General features: G+C 35.9%; 1 protein-coding gene across 1 annotated transcript; it reads left to right on the top strand.

The window, feature by feature from the left end:
- The first annotated feature begins 11 nt into the window (after positions 1 to 11).
- On the top strand, positions 12 to 19,326 carry LOC123534378 (BTB/POZ domain-containing protein 2-like). The gene is made up of 3 exons (XM_045316604.2): positions 12 to 100; positions 15,776 to 16,036; positions 17,822 to 19,326. The coding sequence occupies exons 2-3, from the start codon at positions 15,777 to 15,779 to the stop codon at positions 18,978 to 18,980; spliced, it is 1,419 nt and encodes a 472-aa protein (XP_045172539.1). The 5' UTR covers positions 12 to 100; position 15,776; the 3' UTR covers positions 18,981 to 19,326.
- Positions 19,327 to 19,580: the final 254 nt, after the last annotated feature.

The following is a 19,580-nucleotide window of genomic DNA, read 5'->3' as shown; positions in this document are numbered from 1 at the left end:
ATCTATTTTTAAACGGCACGCCATCACTCTAGTAAATTGTAGATTTTTCGTTATTTTTTTTGTTTATTACGGCAAAAAAGTGAACGGTTAAAAGCTGCAGGTAATCAAAATATTTATTTTCAAGCTTTTTTTTCTTCACATAATTATTTATATATTTACATGACACGCATGGGGCCTACTTAATTTATAATTTAGCATACCGCTTCGCACCACAGCAAACTCGGGACTGTACATCAGTATGTAAAAAAGATTGTCAAACACATTTCAGTCCCAAGACATTTCGCCCAAACAATAAAAGTAGGGGTTTTTTTGCTATAAATACCTTACGATTATAATGTTATTTGATTACCAACAATAAATAAACGAGAGGATGACAACTATAAAATATCAAATCATAAAATAAGTCATCCCGATACGCCAAATGAGTAAGGCTAGCGGTGAGTAAGCTAGTCAAAAATTATTACATTTACAATGTGGACGTGGACACAAAAAAATATGCGCTAAATACAGCAGCAGAAACATTGTTTTTGAATCAGCATTATGAAGATGCCTTAGAAAATGACTGATTTTCAAGATCATCCTTGGGAATGACAATTTGGGAACAGTTCTGAAGTCAGATTTTGTGGTTAATCGGTATTTGTTGAGTATTAAATGCGTATTTCACCTTATCTTATCAGTAAGTCTGGAGGCTTATTGCATGGGTCGAATGACGTGTGACATATAATAATAGGAATAGCTAGATAAAATGTGTTTCATGTTAGACTGGCATAAATTATGTGAGGTCCAGCGAAATGACAAAATGTGATTTTTGAGTGTAAAAATGTTATCTTTAAGGGTTATTGGCATCATAATTGGGTATAATAAGGGCTAACTAGGCTTGAGGTATCTTCATTCATACAAAGTGCAATTGTGCTATTTGGGATGCTGTAATTTTATTACAATTATATAAGACTATTGTCACGGGTTGCTTCGGTAGAGCTTAAAATGTTGCTACTTGAGCCGACCTTTGTCTATCTATGGCAACATATTTATTTGCATGGGCAGAGGGTTCTACCTTCCAGACTCTACTGGCAAGAGGACTTTAAAGACAATAGCTCGTTGATATATATATTTAATTGTCAAAACAACAATGTATATGTAGTAGCGATGGCGAGTGCAGTCAATAAAGTATAACATCACATAATAATAATAAATACAGTATATCATGGAAAACAATACCATACACATTTATAATGAAATGAGAATGTTTCCTTTTACAACAGTTAAATGATTTAAATTACAAAAAAGACAATTATTTAGCATAATATGTTTAGGGTACAATCAATGACTAAAATATAAAACTAACCTGTAAAGACAATAGATATATCGTAGATATATATATTTAATTGTCAGAAGAACAATGTATATGTGTTTACTATTTGTAGTAGCGATGGCGAGTGCAATGATCCATCGCTTTATTTTATAACATCATTGTTGTTATGTTACGGGTGGCGGGTTAGCATTATGTTAGTGAACATATAACGGGATCATGTATAGGACAATATAAGCGATCAAAATATAGGAGATAGGGCCAGGAGTTTGATTGTACTTTGTAATACGCTGGACTTGTAGTAATACACTGGGACCCCATTATAACGCTGTCATCGGGGTCCAAGGTTCGAGACCCGCGGATCTAGCAGGGTTAAATTTGTAATGCAGGTTGATCGTATCAGCGGTAAATGCAATACCCCACCCACCGGTAATGTATTTTGGACGCTGTTTTATGTTAATAAGAAATAAGTATTTAAGTTATTTCCCCTTAATAGTAAGGTTTAGGGAAAAAGGATGAATACAAACGAAAACAACAGGCTGAATAAATATCATGGTTTAAAAATGATTTATTTAATACAATGGATGGTAAATATCTGACCCTAAGACACTATCACCACTGAGATGACATAATTTCAAGGAGGGGTATGATAAACATCTTCACTGGATATATTACTAAAGTCTTGTCTCATGCCCACAAAATATAAACCTAAATGGGTAGAAAATGTGGAATTATCACTTTCCTTTCAGTTTGCCAGTCAATGTTGGCAAAAAGCCGGTCAGTACTGGTCAAAACCGGTCAATAGTGGTCAATACCGGTCAATACTGGTCAATTCAATACTATGGTCACATTTGGTTGGTCAATACTGGTTTATTCAACACTTTTACATAATGTACATTCACAGATTAGCACAGGCTGTAATAGTAATATAAAAATAATAAAGCAATTTGAATAATATAAAATTTTGTTCATTAACACACTGGATAACCGGCTATCCTGACACCCGCTGGAAATGTAACCCAGCTGGATCGAAATGTAACCCAGCTGTAAATCGGTAGGTAAAGTTTTTCATTTATTTCTATTAAAACGGAGCCAATTCTTGCAAATCAACTTGACAGTTTTGTCAAGGAATGACCATGGCTTACATTTACAATTTCTGGGCCAAAAAAGATCGTTATGTTTTGAGATGTTCGCTAACAATCTCTTCAGTTTAAAAAAATGGAGCGAAAATCCAAAGTTTTGCACAAATTGTTTTGTTTATGAACAACCTGTGAAAACTTTTATCATCTGGTTTAACAGATGTGTCCTTTCGAAACACCTGTGTAAAGTTTCCGGGTTCTACGTTATTCCTGAAAAAGTATATTAGCCGTTAAATAGGCATGGCCAAGAAAAAAAGACTGTCGAAAACAGCCGCTAGTGCTGTCGTTGAAACCGGATGTTAACATTTATAGACTATCCATTAACTGCGATGATTTTGAACACTTTTGTATGTAAAAAGTATTACTGGCAGGGATTTGACGGAAACGTAATTACTTTTTAAAATGGCACTTTCATTTGAAGAGGCTTTAGGACTATATTCCTTCACACGCGGGCTGAATTTTAACCTAGTTCACGCGTTCTTGCCATTTTTCCGCCATGCGAAAGCCAACCATATATTTTTTTGCAGTTACACCGAAGCATTATAGTACATATTGCCGTTTTGCCAGCTTTTGATGGTGGAGAAAAACCACTACAGGTGCCTTCCGGCTACAACAGAAAGTAATTTCTCCTCGGGTTTTGCAAGTGCAAATGACTGCTTCTGGTCGTCAGTCCTTTGAATTTCGTTTGAAGAATTCAGTATATTTAATGAATCAAAGTGCCTGTTCTTGTTCTGAAAAGTGTTCTCAGTGAGGTGCTTGATAGGTGTATAATCTTATTTGCTCATACATAATTATTTAATTGCTCCTAATGTAAATCTGCCATTTTGTTTTATTCATAAATACCTTTACAACAAATACCAGTTTATTCATGGTCTAAAACTGCAAGTTGTTGATGTATAGGCAAAAGATTGAAAACGATTGTTTCATATCTAAATAAGCAGAACTTTGCAAAATGTCACATGACTATTAATCAGTTATTTCTTAACATGGCAGCCACATGCAGCTTTAATTAACATATAACAAGGTAGATCGGAACTCTTCTTTGCTTGTTTACGATCTTACACAGTCAGCTATCAAATAAAACCGCATGAAAATGAAAGTTCTACTATACGACACAATATATTTGAAATTTTGTCTAAGCGTGTAGAAATTGCCAGCCTGACACAAAATACTTATTTATAGCTCTGTGTTAAAGAAGTTTTTGTTACATGTGTATACTGACATTGGAGGCGGTCAGTAATGAATGGGCCTCACTAATACTTGTATCATCGGTAACACTTGTTTGAAGTTTAAAGATAAATACTTAAAAATCAGTTCATGCATGTAGAATCAGAGCCCGGAAAAGACACTGTGGGCGGACGGACGTAAGAAAGGAATAAAGCAACTTCTAGACTCTAAACCAGAAGAACAATGATAATGAAATCAACCAGAATTGCTCGACATGGCAATAAGGACCATACATAAGTATATACAAACTGTTTACTGACTGCAAGTATACACATTTTACATGAAAGAAAGATGAAAGAAATTGCAAAAACACAGACAGGCTAAACAGATACAAAATATACATAAAGAAGAGACACAATGGGGCATATAACATGTCTACAAGACAGGTTTTATACTTTTATACAGCTGTATTCTCGATAGCCGACAGCTGACTTCAACGACTGCCTATTTCAAATACAGCGGCCGTTTTCGACAGTCTTTTTTTCTCGACCATGCCTATTTAACAGCTAATATAATTTTTCAAGAATAACGTAGAACCCGGAAACTTCACACAGGTGTTCCGAAAGGACACATCTGTTAAACCAAATGATAAATGTTTTCACAAGTTGTTCATAAACAAAACAATTCGCGCAAAACTATGGATTTTTGCTCGATTTTTCAAACTGAAGACAACAACAACAACAACAACAATTACTTTTATTTAAGTCAGGTCACATAGTGTAACAGTATGACTGAATAAAGTAAATAAAGTGTGGGTTTTTGTTAGCAATAATACAATAAGATAATTTTCTGTAATGAACATGGGGACAGTTATTTTGTCATCAACAAAGCACATTGTTAATGTTTACAGATAGATGGAATTATCTTGCAAATAAATACATCCTAATCGCCTTAAAATTACAGATACAGAAGAGATTGTTAGCGAATATCTCAAAACATAACGATCGTTTTTAGCCCAGAAATTGTAAATTTAAGCCATGGTCATTCCTTGACAAAACTGTCAAGTTGATTTGCAAGAATTGGCTTCATTTTAATAGAAATAAATGAAAAACTTTACCTACCGATTTACAGCTGGGTTACATTTCCAGCTGGGTTACATTTCCAGCGGGCGTCAGGATAGCCGGTTATCCAGTGTGATTAAAAAGTTAGTGGTCAATACTGGTCGATTCAGTTTTGGTCCTTGGCAATGTGTCCTGTTCAGGCTCCATTTTGGACAATATACTTAATACTGGTCAATACTAGTTTATTCAATGCTTTTTTCTTCTTACAGTAGCCTTTATTTAAAATAAATTAAAGATTTTATTACTATAAATTACACTCATTGAAATGGACAGTGCTGGTCAATTCAAATTTTGGTCGCACGCAATATCCCTGACCAATACATGTAGTGGTCAATACTGGTCAATTGAATACTTTGATTGCATTACTTATTTTTAAAATAAAGTTATCATGTTCAATCATTGAGAATTGTACAGTGGGAGAATGACCATGACAGCTAAATTAGTGACTCCAGAGATAAACAGGCCAGCAACATATTGTATATTGTAAGACATGGTGTCAATTAGGCAATGTGACAATTGCTATAAAAACATGAAAAGGTCCAGGTGTTCACAGCAATTTTTCATTGAATTATTTATAACAGTAAAAACAGATTTATCACTTGTGAATCAAACACTTACTGCTACAGTTTAATACTTTTTGCAAATTAAGTTCAGTTAAATTAGTTAATGCCAGTTGCTTTTTAGCTCATCTGTCACGTAGTGACAGGGTGAGCTTTTGTGATCACCCGTCGTCCGTCTGTCCTTCGTCCGTCCACAATTTCTTGTCTGCACGATAGTGGTTTCATTTATGATTTTATTTTAACCAAACTTGCACACAACTTGTATCACCATAAGATCTTGGTTCCTTTCTTGAACTGGCCAGATCCCTTAATGGGTTCCAGAGTTATGGCCCCTGAAAGGGCCAAAATTAGCTATTTTGACCTTGTCTGCACAATAGCAGCTTCATTTATGATTTGATTTTTACCAAACTTGCACACAACTTGTATCACCATAAAATCTTGGTTCCTTTCTTGAACTGGCCAGATCTCATTATGGGTTCCAGAGTTATGTCCCCTGAAAGGGCCAAAATTAGCTATTTTGACCTTGTCTGCACAATAGCAGCTTTATTTATGACTAGATTTTTACCAAACTTGCACACAACTTGTGTCAACACAAGATCTTGGTTCCTTTCTTGAACTTGCCAGATTCTGTCAGGGGTTCAAGAGGATGGCCCCTGAAAGGGCCAGAATTAGCTATTTTGATCTTGTCTGCACAATAGCAGCTTCATTTATGATTTGAATTTAATCAGACTTGTACAAAACTTGTGTCACCATAAGGTCTTGGTTCCTTTCTTGAACCGGCCAGATCCTATAATGGATTTCAGAGTTATGGCCCCTGAAAGGGCCAAAATTAGTTATTTTGACCTTGTCTGCACAATAGCAGCTTCATTTATGATTTGATTTTAACCAAACTTGCACACAACTTGTATCACCACAAGATCTTGGTTCCTTTCTTGAACTGGCAAGATCCCATAATGGGTTCCAGAGTTATGGCTACTGATAGGGCCAGAATTAGCTAATTTGACCTTGTCTGCACAATAGCAGCTTCATTTATGATTTGAATTTAATCAAACTTGCACAAAACTTGTGTCACCATAAGATCTTGGTTCCTTTCTTGAACTGACCAGATCTCATTATGGGTTCCAGAGTTATGGACCCTGAAAGGGCCAGAATTAGCTATTTTGACCTTGTCTGCACAATAGCAGCTTCATTTATGATTTGATTTTAACCAAACTTGCACACAACTTGTATCACCATAAGATCTTGATTCCTTTTTATACGCACTAAGGGACATATTATGTTATCGCTGCAGTGTCCGTCTGTCTGTCTGTCTCTGTTGGTTAGCAATTTCCCTTCCGCTCTGTAACTCTTGAGCCCCTTAAAAGATTTCAGAGAAACCTGACACAAATGTTCACCTCATCGAAACGATGTGCAGAGCAGCATTTTCGGATGGCTCAATTCAAGGTCAAGGTCACTCTTAGGGGTCAAAGGTCATATGACTTTGTTTTGTGTGTATATTGCTCTGCATTTGCGTTGCATTGCAGTGCTCTTGTTTTTATTTGGCAGATCCTTCTTTTGTTCACTTACAATAATTTTTATTTATCCCCCCGCCAAAGGCGAAGGGGATATTAGAAATGCTCTCCGTCCGTGCGTCCGTCCGTCCGTCCGTGCGTCCGCAACGATCTTTGTCCGGAGCATAACTCCAAAAGTACTGGAGGGATTTTCTTCAAACTTCATACACTGATAGAACACATTGGGAGGAAGTGCAGTGTGCAAGAACAATAACTCTACCTTGCCTATTTTTTGAGTTATTCCCCTTTATCATATTTTCTGAAAACATTTTGTCCGGAGCATAACCCCAAAAGTACTGGAGGGATTTTCTTCAAACTTCATACACTGATAGAACACATTGGGAGGAAGTGCAGTGTGCAAGTACAATAACTCTACCTTGCCTATTTTGTGAGTTATTCCCCTTTATCATATTTTCTTAAAAAAAAATTGTCCGGAGCATATCTTCTTCATGCATGGAGGGATTTTGATATATCTTGGCACAAATGTTTACCACCACGAGGCAGAGTGTCATGCGCAAGAACCAGGTCCCTAGGTCGAAGGTTAAGGTCACACTTAGAGGTCAAAGGATACAAGAATAAAAACCTTGTCCAGAGCATTTCTTCTTCATGCATAGAGGGATTTTGATATAACTTGGCACATATGTTCCCCACCACGAGACGGAGTGTCATGCGCAAGATCCAGGTCACTAGGCCTAAGGTCAAGGTCACACTTAGAGGCCAAAGGTCAGATACAAGAATGACTTTGTCCGAAGCATTTCTTCTTCATGCATGGAGGGATTTTGATGTAACTTGGCACAATTATACACCATCATGAGACGAAGTGTCATGCGCAGTTCCCTTCTTTAGAATTACCTCCCTTTGTTGTTACTTTAAATAGCTTTTATTGTAACTTTTTCATTACTAGTCATAGGGAAAAATCGAGACAACTTTTCAATTTTGAGGTGTATTTTGACCAATCTCTACCTGATAAAGATTTTTGTGTGGACAATTTTTTTTTTTTTTTTTTTTTTTTTTTTTTTTTTTTTTTTTAAGATTAACTTCCCTTAGTTGTTACTATAAATAACTTATATTGTAACATTTTTATAATTGACCCTAGGGAAAAAACAAGACCACTTTTCTGTGGTACAACATAGATGTTACTCTCCAATTTTAGGTGTATTTTATTATATATAAGGTATCTCTACCTGGTAAGGAGTTTTTTTGTGGACTTTAAAAAACAAAAGACTTACAATGATTACTAAACAACCACAAAATTAACATTCCATTTGCAAATACAGCTGCTAGAGTAAAGAAATTTGCTTTGACGGGCATATATTGTGACATTCTGGCACTCTTGTTCCCTGTTAGTTTTCCATTCCTTCTTTTTACAGTAGCCATATAGAAAAACATCATAGCTATACTGTTCATGAAAATTAATAAAATTTAGCAGTAAACCACCTCACTACTGACTTATTCTTTCTTCCACATCTTAAAACCTCTGATGCGGACCACAACTAAACGGTTCTTCAAAGCTTTCCCCAAAATTAATACTTTCAGACACTAACTTGCCAGGAACTTTAGCCTTCAATTATAATATGCCCGGCGGGGGGATTAGCCATGTCTAACATGGCTCTTGTTTTAATTACTTCCCTTTTATGTTACTATAAATAGCTTATTTAGTAACTTTTTTATTATTGGCCGGAGGGAAAAACCGAGACCACTTTTCTGTGGTACAACATGGATGGTACCTCCAATTTATAGGTGTATTTTGACATATCTGTACCTTTAAGAAAATTTCAACTATATTTTCTCATGATTCTTTTGATTGATCTTGATTATGAATTTTTGACCTTCTTGTCCTTAAGTGCAATGATAACAGGTGAGCGATATAGGGCCATTTTGGCCCTTTTGTTATGAAATACTATCTGCTATTTGCCTATTGTAATAATTGCTTGCTGATAGTGAGTTCAGACATGTCCACACATTGGTTAACATTTTAATGCACTTTTTTTTATTAGCTCACCTGTCACAAAGTGACAAGGTGAGCTTTTGTGATCGCGCGGTGTCCGTCGTCCGTCCGTGCGTGCGTGCGTCCGTCCGTAAACTTTTGCTTGTGACCACTCTAGAGGTCACATTTTTCATGGGATCTTTATGAAAGTTGGTCAGAATGTTCATCTTGATGATATCTAGGTCAAGTTCGAAACTGGGTCACGTGCCTTCAGAAACTAGGTCAGTAGGTCTAAAAATAGAAAAACCTTGTGACCTCTCTAGAGGCCATATATTACATAAGATCTTCATGAAAATTGGTCTGAATGTTCACCTTGATGATATCTAGGTCAAGTTCGAAACTGGGTCACGTGCCATCAAAAACTAGGTCAGTAGGTCTAAAAATAGAAAAACCTTGTGACCTCTCTAGAGGCCATATATTTCACAAGACCATGAAAATTGGTCAGAATGTTCACCTTGATGATATCTAGGTTAAGTTCGAAACTGGGTCAGGTGCCCTCAAAAACTAGGTCAGTAGGTCTAAAAATAGAAAAACTTTGTGACCTCTCTAGAGGCCATATATTTCATGAGATCTTCATGAAAATTAGTCAGATTGTTCACCTTGATGATATCTAGGTCAAGTTTGAAACTTGGTCACGTACTTTCAAAAACTAGGTCAGTAGGTCAAATAATAGAAAAACCTTGTGACCCCTCTAGAGGCCATATTTTTCATGGGATCTGTATGAAAGTTGGTCTGAATGTTCATCTTCATAATATCTAGGTCAGGTTCGAAACTGGGTCACGTGCGATCAAAAACTAAGTCAGTAGGTCTAAAAATAGAAAAACCTTGTGACCTCTCTAGAGGCCATATATTTCATGAGATCTTCATGAAAATTAGTCAGATTCTTCACCTTCATGATATCTAGGTCAAATTTGAAAGTGGGTCACGTACTATCAAAAACTAGGTCAGTAGGTCAAATAATAGAAAAACCTTGTGAACTCTCTAGAGGCCATATTTTTCATGGGATCTGTATAAAAGTTGGTCTGAACATTCATCTTGATGATATCTAGGTCAGGTTCGAAAGTGGGTCATGTGCCTTCAAAAACTAGGTCAGTAGGTCAAATAATAGAAAAACTTTGTGACCTCTCTAAAGGCCATATTTTTCATGGGATCTGTATGAAAGTTAGTCAGAATGTTCATCTTGATGATATCTAGGTCAAGTTCGAAACAGGGTCATGTGCGGTCAAAAACTAGGTCAGTAGGTCTAAAAATAGAAAAATCTTGTGACCTCTCTAGAGGCCATACTTGTGAATGGATCTCCATAAAGATTGGTCAGAATGTTCATCTTGATGATATCTAGGTCAAGTTTGAAACTGGGTCACATGCCTTAAAAAACTAGGTCAGTAGGTCAAATAATAAAAAAAACCTTGTGACCTCTCTTGAGGCCATACTTTTCATGGGATCTGTATGAAAGTTAGTCTGAGTGTTCATCTTGATGATATTTAGGTCAAGTTTGAAACTGGGTCAACTGTGATCAAAAACTAGGTCAGTAGGTCTAAAATTATTAAAATCTTTTGACCTCTCTAAAGGCCATATTTTTCAATGGATCTTCATGAAAATTGATCTGAGTGTTCACCTTGATGATATCTAGGTCAGTTTCGAAACTGGGTCACGTGCGGTCAAAAACTAGGCCAGTAGATATAAAAATTGAAAAACCTTGTGACCTCTCTAGAGGCCATATTGTTCATGAGATCTTCATGAAAATTAGTGAGAATGTTAATCTTGATGATATCTAGGTCAGGTTCAAAACAGAGTCACGTACCTTCGAAAACTAGGTCAATAGGTCAAATAATAGAAAAACCTTGTGACCTCTCTAGAGACCATATTTTTCAACGGATCTTCATGAAAATTGGTCAGAATTTTTATCTTGATAATATCTAGGTCAAATTTAAAACTGGGTCACATGAGCTCAAAAACTAGGTCACTATGTCAAATAATAGAAAAAACGACGTCATACTCAAAACTGGGTCATGTGGGAAGAGGTGAGCGATTCAGGACCATCATGGTCCTCTTGTTTCTGTTATTACAGGACGGATTTGCTTCAAACTTGAAGTAATTATTCATCATCAACACTTACATCATATGACAGAAGAATCATAACTCTTACACAAATATTTCATCATATCTTTGTTATTTCTAAATGGATTTGATTCAAACTCAAAAATAGTTGTTTCACATTAAATCCCACATCATATGACACAAGGTTCATAACTCATGCCCTCTCCCTATTTATTTAAAATTTCAGATAAAAGTTTAGATACACTTCCACTGTATCATTGTTATAACCGAACAGATTTGATTCAGACTTACAACAGTTATTCCACATCATTACCCTGAATATAATATGACCATACTTTATGAATTATGCCCTTTTTGATCAGAATTTAAGGTTAATTTTGATGCACTTTCAGTATATTTTTGTTATAACGCAATGGATTTAATTATAAAACTTAAAAAAGTTGTTCTGCATTGTCTGTATCTTATGACATAAGGTCCTTAACTCTGGCAAAAACTCTTCATGAATTATGCCTCTTGTTTACTTAGAATTTTAGTTTAATTTTAATGGTTTTTGGTTTAATATCTCTGTTGTTACGCAACGGATTTGATTCAAACTTAAAATAGTTCTTCCACATCATCACTCACATCATTTTGATGCATTTTCACTATTTTTATAAATACTTAATGGACTTTATTCAAACTTAAATAATTCTTTCATATCATCATCCTCATCTTATGACACAGGGTCCATAACTCTAAGGCAGATATTTCATGAATTATGCCCCCTTTTATACTGTGAGTTTCAGTTTAATTAAATGCTTCTTCTTCCACATCATATGACACATGGTCCATAACTCTGGCATCAATATCTAATAAATTATGCCCCCTTTCTACTTTTTGCTTAGAATTTCAAGTTTAAGTTTAGATCCACTTTTTGCTCTTTCTCAGGTATAACTTTTAATGCACTTTTTTTTAGCTCACCTGTCACATAGTGACAAGGTGAGCTTTTGTGATCACCCTTCGTCAGTCGTCAGTCCGTGCGTCCGTCTGAACTGGCCAGATCCCATTAGCTTTATTTATGATTTGATTTTTACCAAACTGGCACACAACTTGTATCACCACAAGATCTTGGATCCTTTCTTGAACTGGCCAGATTCCATCATGGGTTCCAGAGTTATGGCCCCTGAAAGAGCCAGAATTAGCTATTTTGACCTTGTTTGCACAATAGCAGCTTCATGTATGATTTTATTTTAACCAAACTTGCACACAACTTGTATCACCATAAGATCTTGGTTCCTTTCTTGAACTGGCGAGATTCCATTATGGGTTCCAGAGTGATGGCCTCTGAAAGGGCCAGAATTAGCTAATTTGACCTTGTCTGCACAATAGCAGCTTCATTTATGATTTGAATTTAATCAGACTTGCACAAAACTTGTGTCACCATAAGATCTCGGTTCTTTTCTTGAACCGGCCAGATCCCATAATGGGTTCCAGAGTTATGTCCCCTGAAAGGGCCAAAATTAGCTATTTTGACCTTGTCTGCACAATAGCAGCTTCATTTATGATTTGATTTTAACCAAACTTGCACACAACTTGTATCACCACAAGATCTTGCTTAGTTTCTTCAACTGGCCAGATTCCATCATGGGTTCCAGAGTTATGGTCCCTTAAAGGTCCAAAATTGGCTATTTTGGCTTTTGCAGCCATATAGAGACTTCATTTATTGTTTTATTTAATACAAACTTCCAAAATATCTTCAACAACATTAAATCTTGGATTCCATGACAAATCAGATCCAATCATAGGTTCCAGAGTTATTTTATATCTGATTACCTCCCCTGATTGTAATCAAAATGGATTTATATCAGTAAGTACTTATAGGACTTATTTGAAATTTCATTATTATTATTAGTTGGACTGAGACAATCGGGGTAGATAACTATGGACTGTTTTTATGTCAAATTACCTCCCTTTGTTTCAAATTAAAATGGGTATATCTCCATAACTAATGAAGATACTGATATGTCAACAGATTTATTTGGCGGATCCTTCTTTTGTTCACCTACAATATTTATTTTTTTTAATTACTTCCCTTTTACATTACTATAAATAGCTTATTTTTATGCCCCCACCACTTTGGGGGGGGGCATATAGATTTGCTCTTGTCCGTCCGTCCTTCCGAAAATGTTGTGTCACGCATAGCTCTGAAAGTATTTGACGTAGAGTCACAAAACTTTACAGGAATATTGGTCAGCATGTGTAGTTGTGCACCTGGGGTTTCGCGTCCGGATTCATTTAGTCATGTAGAAGTTATGGCCCCTGACTTTGTAAAAATTGGTCATTTTAATGTTGTGTCGCGCCTAGCTCCAAAGGGTTATGACCTACAGTCACAAAACTTTACAGGCATGTTGGTCAGCATGTGTAGTTGTGCACCTGGGGTTTCGCGTCCGGATTCATCCAGTCATGTAGGAGTTATGGCCCCTGACTTAGTAAAAAAATGGTCATTTTAATGTTGTGTTGCGCATAGCTCCAAAAATATTTGACTTACAGTCACCAAAGTTTACAGGAATGTTGGTCAGCATGTGCAGTTGTGCACCTGGGGTTTCGCGTCCGGATTCATCCAGTCGTGTAGGAGTTATGGCCCCTGACTTAGTAAAAAATTGGTCATTTTAATGTTGTGTTGCGCATAGCTCCAAAAGTATTTGACCTAGAATCACCAAAGTTTACAGGAATGTTGGTCAGCATATGCAGTTGTGCACCTGGGGTTTCGCGTCCGGATTCATTCAGTCATGTAGGAGTTATAGCCACTGACTTAGTTAAAAATGGGTCATTTTAATGTTGTGTCGTGCGTAGCTCCAAAAGTATTTGACCTAGAGTCACCAAAGTTTACAGGAATGTTGGTCAGCATGTGCAGTTGTGCACCTGAGGTTTCGCATCCGGATTCATTCAGTATTGTAGGAGTTCTGGCCCCTGACCTGGGAAAAAATTGTCATTTTTGGCCCCTGACCTGGGAAAAAATTGTCATTTTAATGTCATGTAGTGGGGGCATCTGTGTCCCATGGACACATTTCTAGTTAGTAACTTTTTTATTATTGGCCGTAGTGAAAAACCGAGACCATTTTTCTGTGGTACAACATGGATGGTAGTTCTAATTTTTAGGTGTATTTTGACATATCTATACCTTGTAAGATTTTTTTTTTCTTTTTGGTTAAATTTCTTCCCTTTGTTGTTCCTGTCCTTTGGACTTAAATATTTTTTCTGAGGACCTTCTTGTCCTCAAGTGCAATGATAACAGGTGAGCGATATAGGGCCATCATGGCCCTCTTGTTATTTCTGTTATTACAGGACGGATTTGCTTCAAACTTGAAGTAATTATTATCATCAACACTTACATCATATGACAGAAGAATCATAACTTTTACACAAATATTTCATCATATCTTTGTTATTTCTAAATGGATTTGATTCAAACTCAAAAATAGTTTAAATAGATTTAAGATAGTTGTTCCATATTATTAGCCACATGATATGACATAATTATGATGCATTACTGTTGCTGTATAATTACTCCTTTTATAAGAAGTTAGTGTTTTGGTACACTTTATCTCTATTTCAGTTATTACTTAATACATTCAACACAGGCTTAAACTAGTGTATTGTCAATGTCTTCATCCTCATAGAAATCATTAAACACTCCAGAGACATGTCCATTTTTTTCTGATGTGCAGTTTCACTACCCAGCATTTGCTGTTTCTTGCGACAGCTCTTGTTTCAAGAACCAGATTCATGATTTATTTACTCTATTTTACTGCATTAATTAAAGGCAACTTTAGAATATACTAAGGAAATTAAAGGCAGAGGATAAAGATAGGGTGTGTGTTTGATATTTTGCTACATTAGTTTGGACCTCACACAAATTTTCATAATGGACGTCTATGGGAAAATCACGCTTTTGATAACATTTTCACTTATAGAAATTTTTGCTTGATGTACATTTTATTGAGACTTCTCGCATTCATTAATAAACATACAGTCTTTGATATGGTGAAATAAAATATATTGGTGTGTGCACTTGTTTTTGAGATATTTTCTTCAGCTTTGTGATTAAATAGATCCACACATTACATGCTGATTTTCAAGACATAATTTGAAATTATTTAATGTGTCAAACATTTTAATATCAAATTTTATCTTTAGAAATATAGTGATGTTGCTGTTTTAATACCTCTACTCACAGGCTGCCATTTATTTATAAAACAATTTTCATTTCCATATACTGAGTCCAGGCTTTGTTCTTCATTATCCGAATAAATGACATTATGTCATTACAATTTACAAATGACGTTATGCCAGTTTATCAAACATGCAGAACTACCTTAATAGCCATGATAGTACATATACTATAAGCATTGTAATACTTGAATTTTTGGCGGATATTTCTTCAATATCTGACAGCATTGCCAAATGTTTTTTGGTATTTTGTTCAATAAATTTTCATTTCAAAATAAAGACTTACCAACACAAAGCATTCCTTGATAATCTTAATCTCCGATATAATATCTCATTCCATGACTACAAGTTTTTTTTTTTTTTATCTAAAGCTAATTGTGAAAATAACATTTAAATGAGAATTGCAGTGGAGACCTTAAATGATTACAATCTTGTGATAGCTCAGTATTAATTGCAAAGTCTGAAATGACTGTAGTTAACATGGGACTTCAAATTAAATCGTTTAGAAGTACTGTACAAAAATGAGCCCTTTCAGAAATCTGAAAGAAGGGATGATTATTGATTTCATATTCCTATTCTTTATATAAATGCATTTTCCTTTAGAATTCTTGTTAATTTGTCTTGTATTTTCTTTAAGTGTTCAATTCCTGATTCCTTTTTCTGTTTAAATAATAGGATGGGTTCACAGACTGTGCCCCTGTTTGAGGATTGGCAGTCCAAGACCCCATACCCTCATAGCATTTGGCGCCTGTTCCAGGAACAGATAGGCTGTGATGTTGTGTTTGAGGTTGGACCAGACCTTGAAAGGATAGGAGCGCATTCCACCATACTTATGAGTCGGAGTTGCGTTTTATTGTCGGAGTTTGCAGCTGGCGTACCGGAACGAGAGATTCAGTTATCAGAGTTTCAGCCAGAAGAATTCTCTTGTTTTCTAGAGTAAGTTTAGTTAGTTTTTACAAAGATACATTACAATGTAATGTTAAATACAACTGTGAAGAATGCTTGTAAATTATTTAAAAGGATCTGAAGTTGTAAGTTATGGTAATGTGCTGTCAAATCATAATTTTCTGGTTGATCTTCTATGAAAGCAGTAGTTACTAACTAGGATGCCATTTTCTAAGTTTAGTTCTCACAGCTGATGTTATCCACAAGCAAAGACTGTTTCCTGTATTTCTGGTCAATGAGTATCTTGGTTAGGGGAGACTGCTCTCCCTAGATTCACACATGTTTCCTGTGGATAGAGACCACATTTTGCAGTCAATTTTAATCAAACTTGCAAACAACTTGTATTGGCATAACATCTTGGTTCCTTTTGAAAACTGGCCAGATCTTATCATGGGTTCCAGAGTTATGGCCCCTTAAAGGGCCAAAACTTGCTATATTGGCTTTTGCAGTCATATAGGGACCTTATTTGTGGTTTAATTTGATGCAAAATATCTTTTTGGACTCCATGATGAATCTGTCATATCCGATCATAGATGCCCAAGATATGATCCTTTATTGACCCCTGAAAGAACAAAAATTTGTTAATTTTTACCTTGTAAACACAAAAGAAGTGACATTTTACATTTGATTTTAACCACACTTACACAAACTTATTTCACAATAAGATCTGGGTTCCTTTTTAAAACCTGCTAGATTCCATCATGGGTTCTAGAGGGGCAAAAGTTTCTATTTTGACTCTTTCAGCCATATAGAGGTTTCATTTATGCTTTGATTTGATACAGACTTGCTCCAAGTTTAAGAATGGGCCATGTGGGGTCCAAAACTAAGTCACCAAGTCAAATCAAAGGAAAAGCTTGTTAACACCCTAGAGGCCACATTTATGACCCTATCTTAATGAAACTTTGTCACAATGTTAATCTTCATGATTCCATGCCATGTTCAAAAACTGGGTCATATGGGGTTAAAAACAAGGTCATCTGGTGAAATCTAAGGAAAAGCTTGTTAATACTCTTGACAGGGTTGCGACTAGTCTTACCTTGAAAAGTCAGGGAAAATGGTGTGGTTTTCTTCAAAGTCAGTGAATTGTCAGGAAATTTTGATTATGGTCAGGGGAAAATTAAAATTAAATTTTAGAAATGGAAAAATTCTGTCCGTGTTAGAAATGTTAGTTGCTATGGCAGTCTTCGAGCAGTATTTAATAAGTATTTCCAAGCCCACTTTGGTGTAATTGTGTATAAGCATAACTTAGATGTGTTTGAATCGATTTCATTTTTATGTTAACCTATGAATTTTAAAGACTTAAAGGCTTTGCAACCCTTGCCTGAAACAAAATAGGGGAGGAGGAGGAGGCCGAAAAAATATGGCGGTAATGGTAAGTGAAAAGTATGGTTTAGTCAGGGAATTTCATTAAAAAAATATATTCTCAACGAAGTGGCAACCCTGTCTTGAGGCCACATTTATGACCTTATCTTCATGAAACTTGGTCAGAATGATTATCCTGATGATTCTAGGCCAAGTTCAAAACTGGGTCATGGGGGTCAAAAACTAGGTCACCTGCTCAAATCAAGGAAAATCTTGTTAACACTCTAGAGGTCACATTTATGACCCTATCTTCATGAAACTGGGTCAGAATGATTATACTGATGATTCAAAGATCAACAGGTGATTAACAGAGATTAACAGGTGATTAACAGAGATTAACAGGTGAGCAATGTAGGGTTATCATGGCATTTTTGTTTGGTTACTCTTTAAATTTATGTTTGTTCTGTATTTCAGGTTTTTGTATACAGGCGCACTTAATATCACAGGGATAAGTAGTGTAAAAGTACTTGCCTTGGCAGAGAAATACAAAGTCAGTGAACTAATTAAGTCCCTGGTTGCTACACAGCTTGAGGGCATGCTTGTGGATGAGTTCTGTCCATTTGTCAGAAAGAATGAAAAACATATGACAGATTTAATAAAATTCAAATGTCTTGAATATGCATTCGAAAATGCAGAGGCGATTTTCCAGAGCGGAACATTCCAGACTTTGCCGCTTTCATTCTTAAAAGAACTTCTTGCACATGATAGACTGGTGTTGAATGAAGAAATTATATGCACGGCTGTCCTGTTATGGGCATCAAAGGAATGTGAAATGAGAAGATTGGATGTTAACGGACAAAATCAGAGAGTAGTACTAGAGGATGCGATATTCGATATAAGATTCCCACTGCTAAGTCAAGATTATTTCACCGAAAATATATCAGAGAAGGGTTTGCTAACAGATACTGAAGAGGTTCATATTTTGAAGTATTATTTAAATCCTAAGAAAGTTACAGACATTACCTTTAAAACAAAGGAACGTGCAGCTCCAAGTAGTCCCTTTAGATATTCACCAACCAAGGAAACGCCTATGGATGCTTCCATGTCGGGTAGCTTCGTCAATGATCCTGATATTCCAATTGTGCATCCATTGACCGGGGCAAAACAGGGATACATTCAGCGTTTTCCCGAACGTGGTATTGGTTGGGGTTACCGTGGCAACAAGAAAGATGCTGTTGTAGTTGAAGCGAGTCAAGATGTAAGAATTGATTTTATATACGTTTACGGAAATTGCAAAGTTGACGGCAATATGGAAGTGTTGCTGGAAATTCAAGATGAAAGGAATAATATAATTTCGTCAACAGAAGCAAATATTGGATGCAAGGTAACCAAACCAACATACGAAATAGGAGTTGAAAATGAAAATGGCTCCTATGGTGTAAGACTGAATGCAGATGAAGAATATCATATGATTCTCACAATAAAGGCAGATAACGGTTACTATGGAAAAGGCGGAAAATCGAAATGCTCTGCTGAAGGTGTCGATTTTGTGTTTAAAAATAGTCGGTTCTCATCAAATAATACAAGTGTTTCGATTGGTCAGCTAGCAGGATTTAAATTTGCTATTTGTTGAAGATAGTTTCAATTGTTGTATGAGACTGATAAAGGTGTGGGCAAGACAATTTATTGATATAAACAGACATTTAATGAACTAATTGTTGGACACAGTCAAAACTTACACACCATTTTAAAATCAGGGAAAGCTCCAAAGCTTTAATATCCATCTATACTGCCATACTATACGTATATTTGAACTTGCTAAGAAAGATTAGCAATGTTGTAAGATCTAGAGTTACAGTAATTTATTCAGTATGTAGTGTGTGTAGTTGAAGATGACTAAATGAGAGGAAGGAAATGAATCACTAGTTGTTTGTGAAATCATTAAAAAATGCAGAAATTAAAGCCAGTAGGTTGAATCGCTCACCTGTCCCCACATGACCCAGTTTTGAACTGAGTATGACGTCGTTTTTTTCTATTATTTGACATAGTGACCTAGTATTTAAGCTCATGTGACCCAGTTTTGAACTTGACCTAGATATCGAGATAAAAATTCTGACCAAGTTTCATGAAGATTCATTGAAAAATATGGCCTCTAGAGAGCTCACAAGGTTTTTCTATTATCTGACCTAATGACCTAGTTTTTGAAGGCACTTGACCCAGTTTCGAACCTGTC

This window comes from Mercenaria mercenaria, chromosome 12, assembly GCF_021730395.1.
Source record: "Mercenaria mercenaria strain notata chromosome 12, MADL_Memer_1, whole genome shotgun sequence".
NCBI classification, from domain to species: Eukaryota; Metazoa; Mollusca; class Bivalvia; order Venerida; family Veneridae; genus Mercenaria; species Mercenaria mercenaria.
This window is presented reverse-complemented; position numbering and strand designations above follow the sequence as displayed.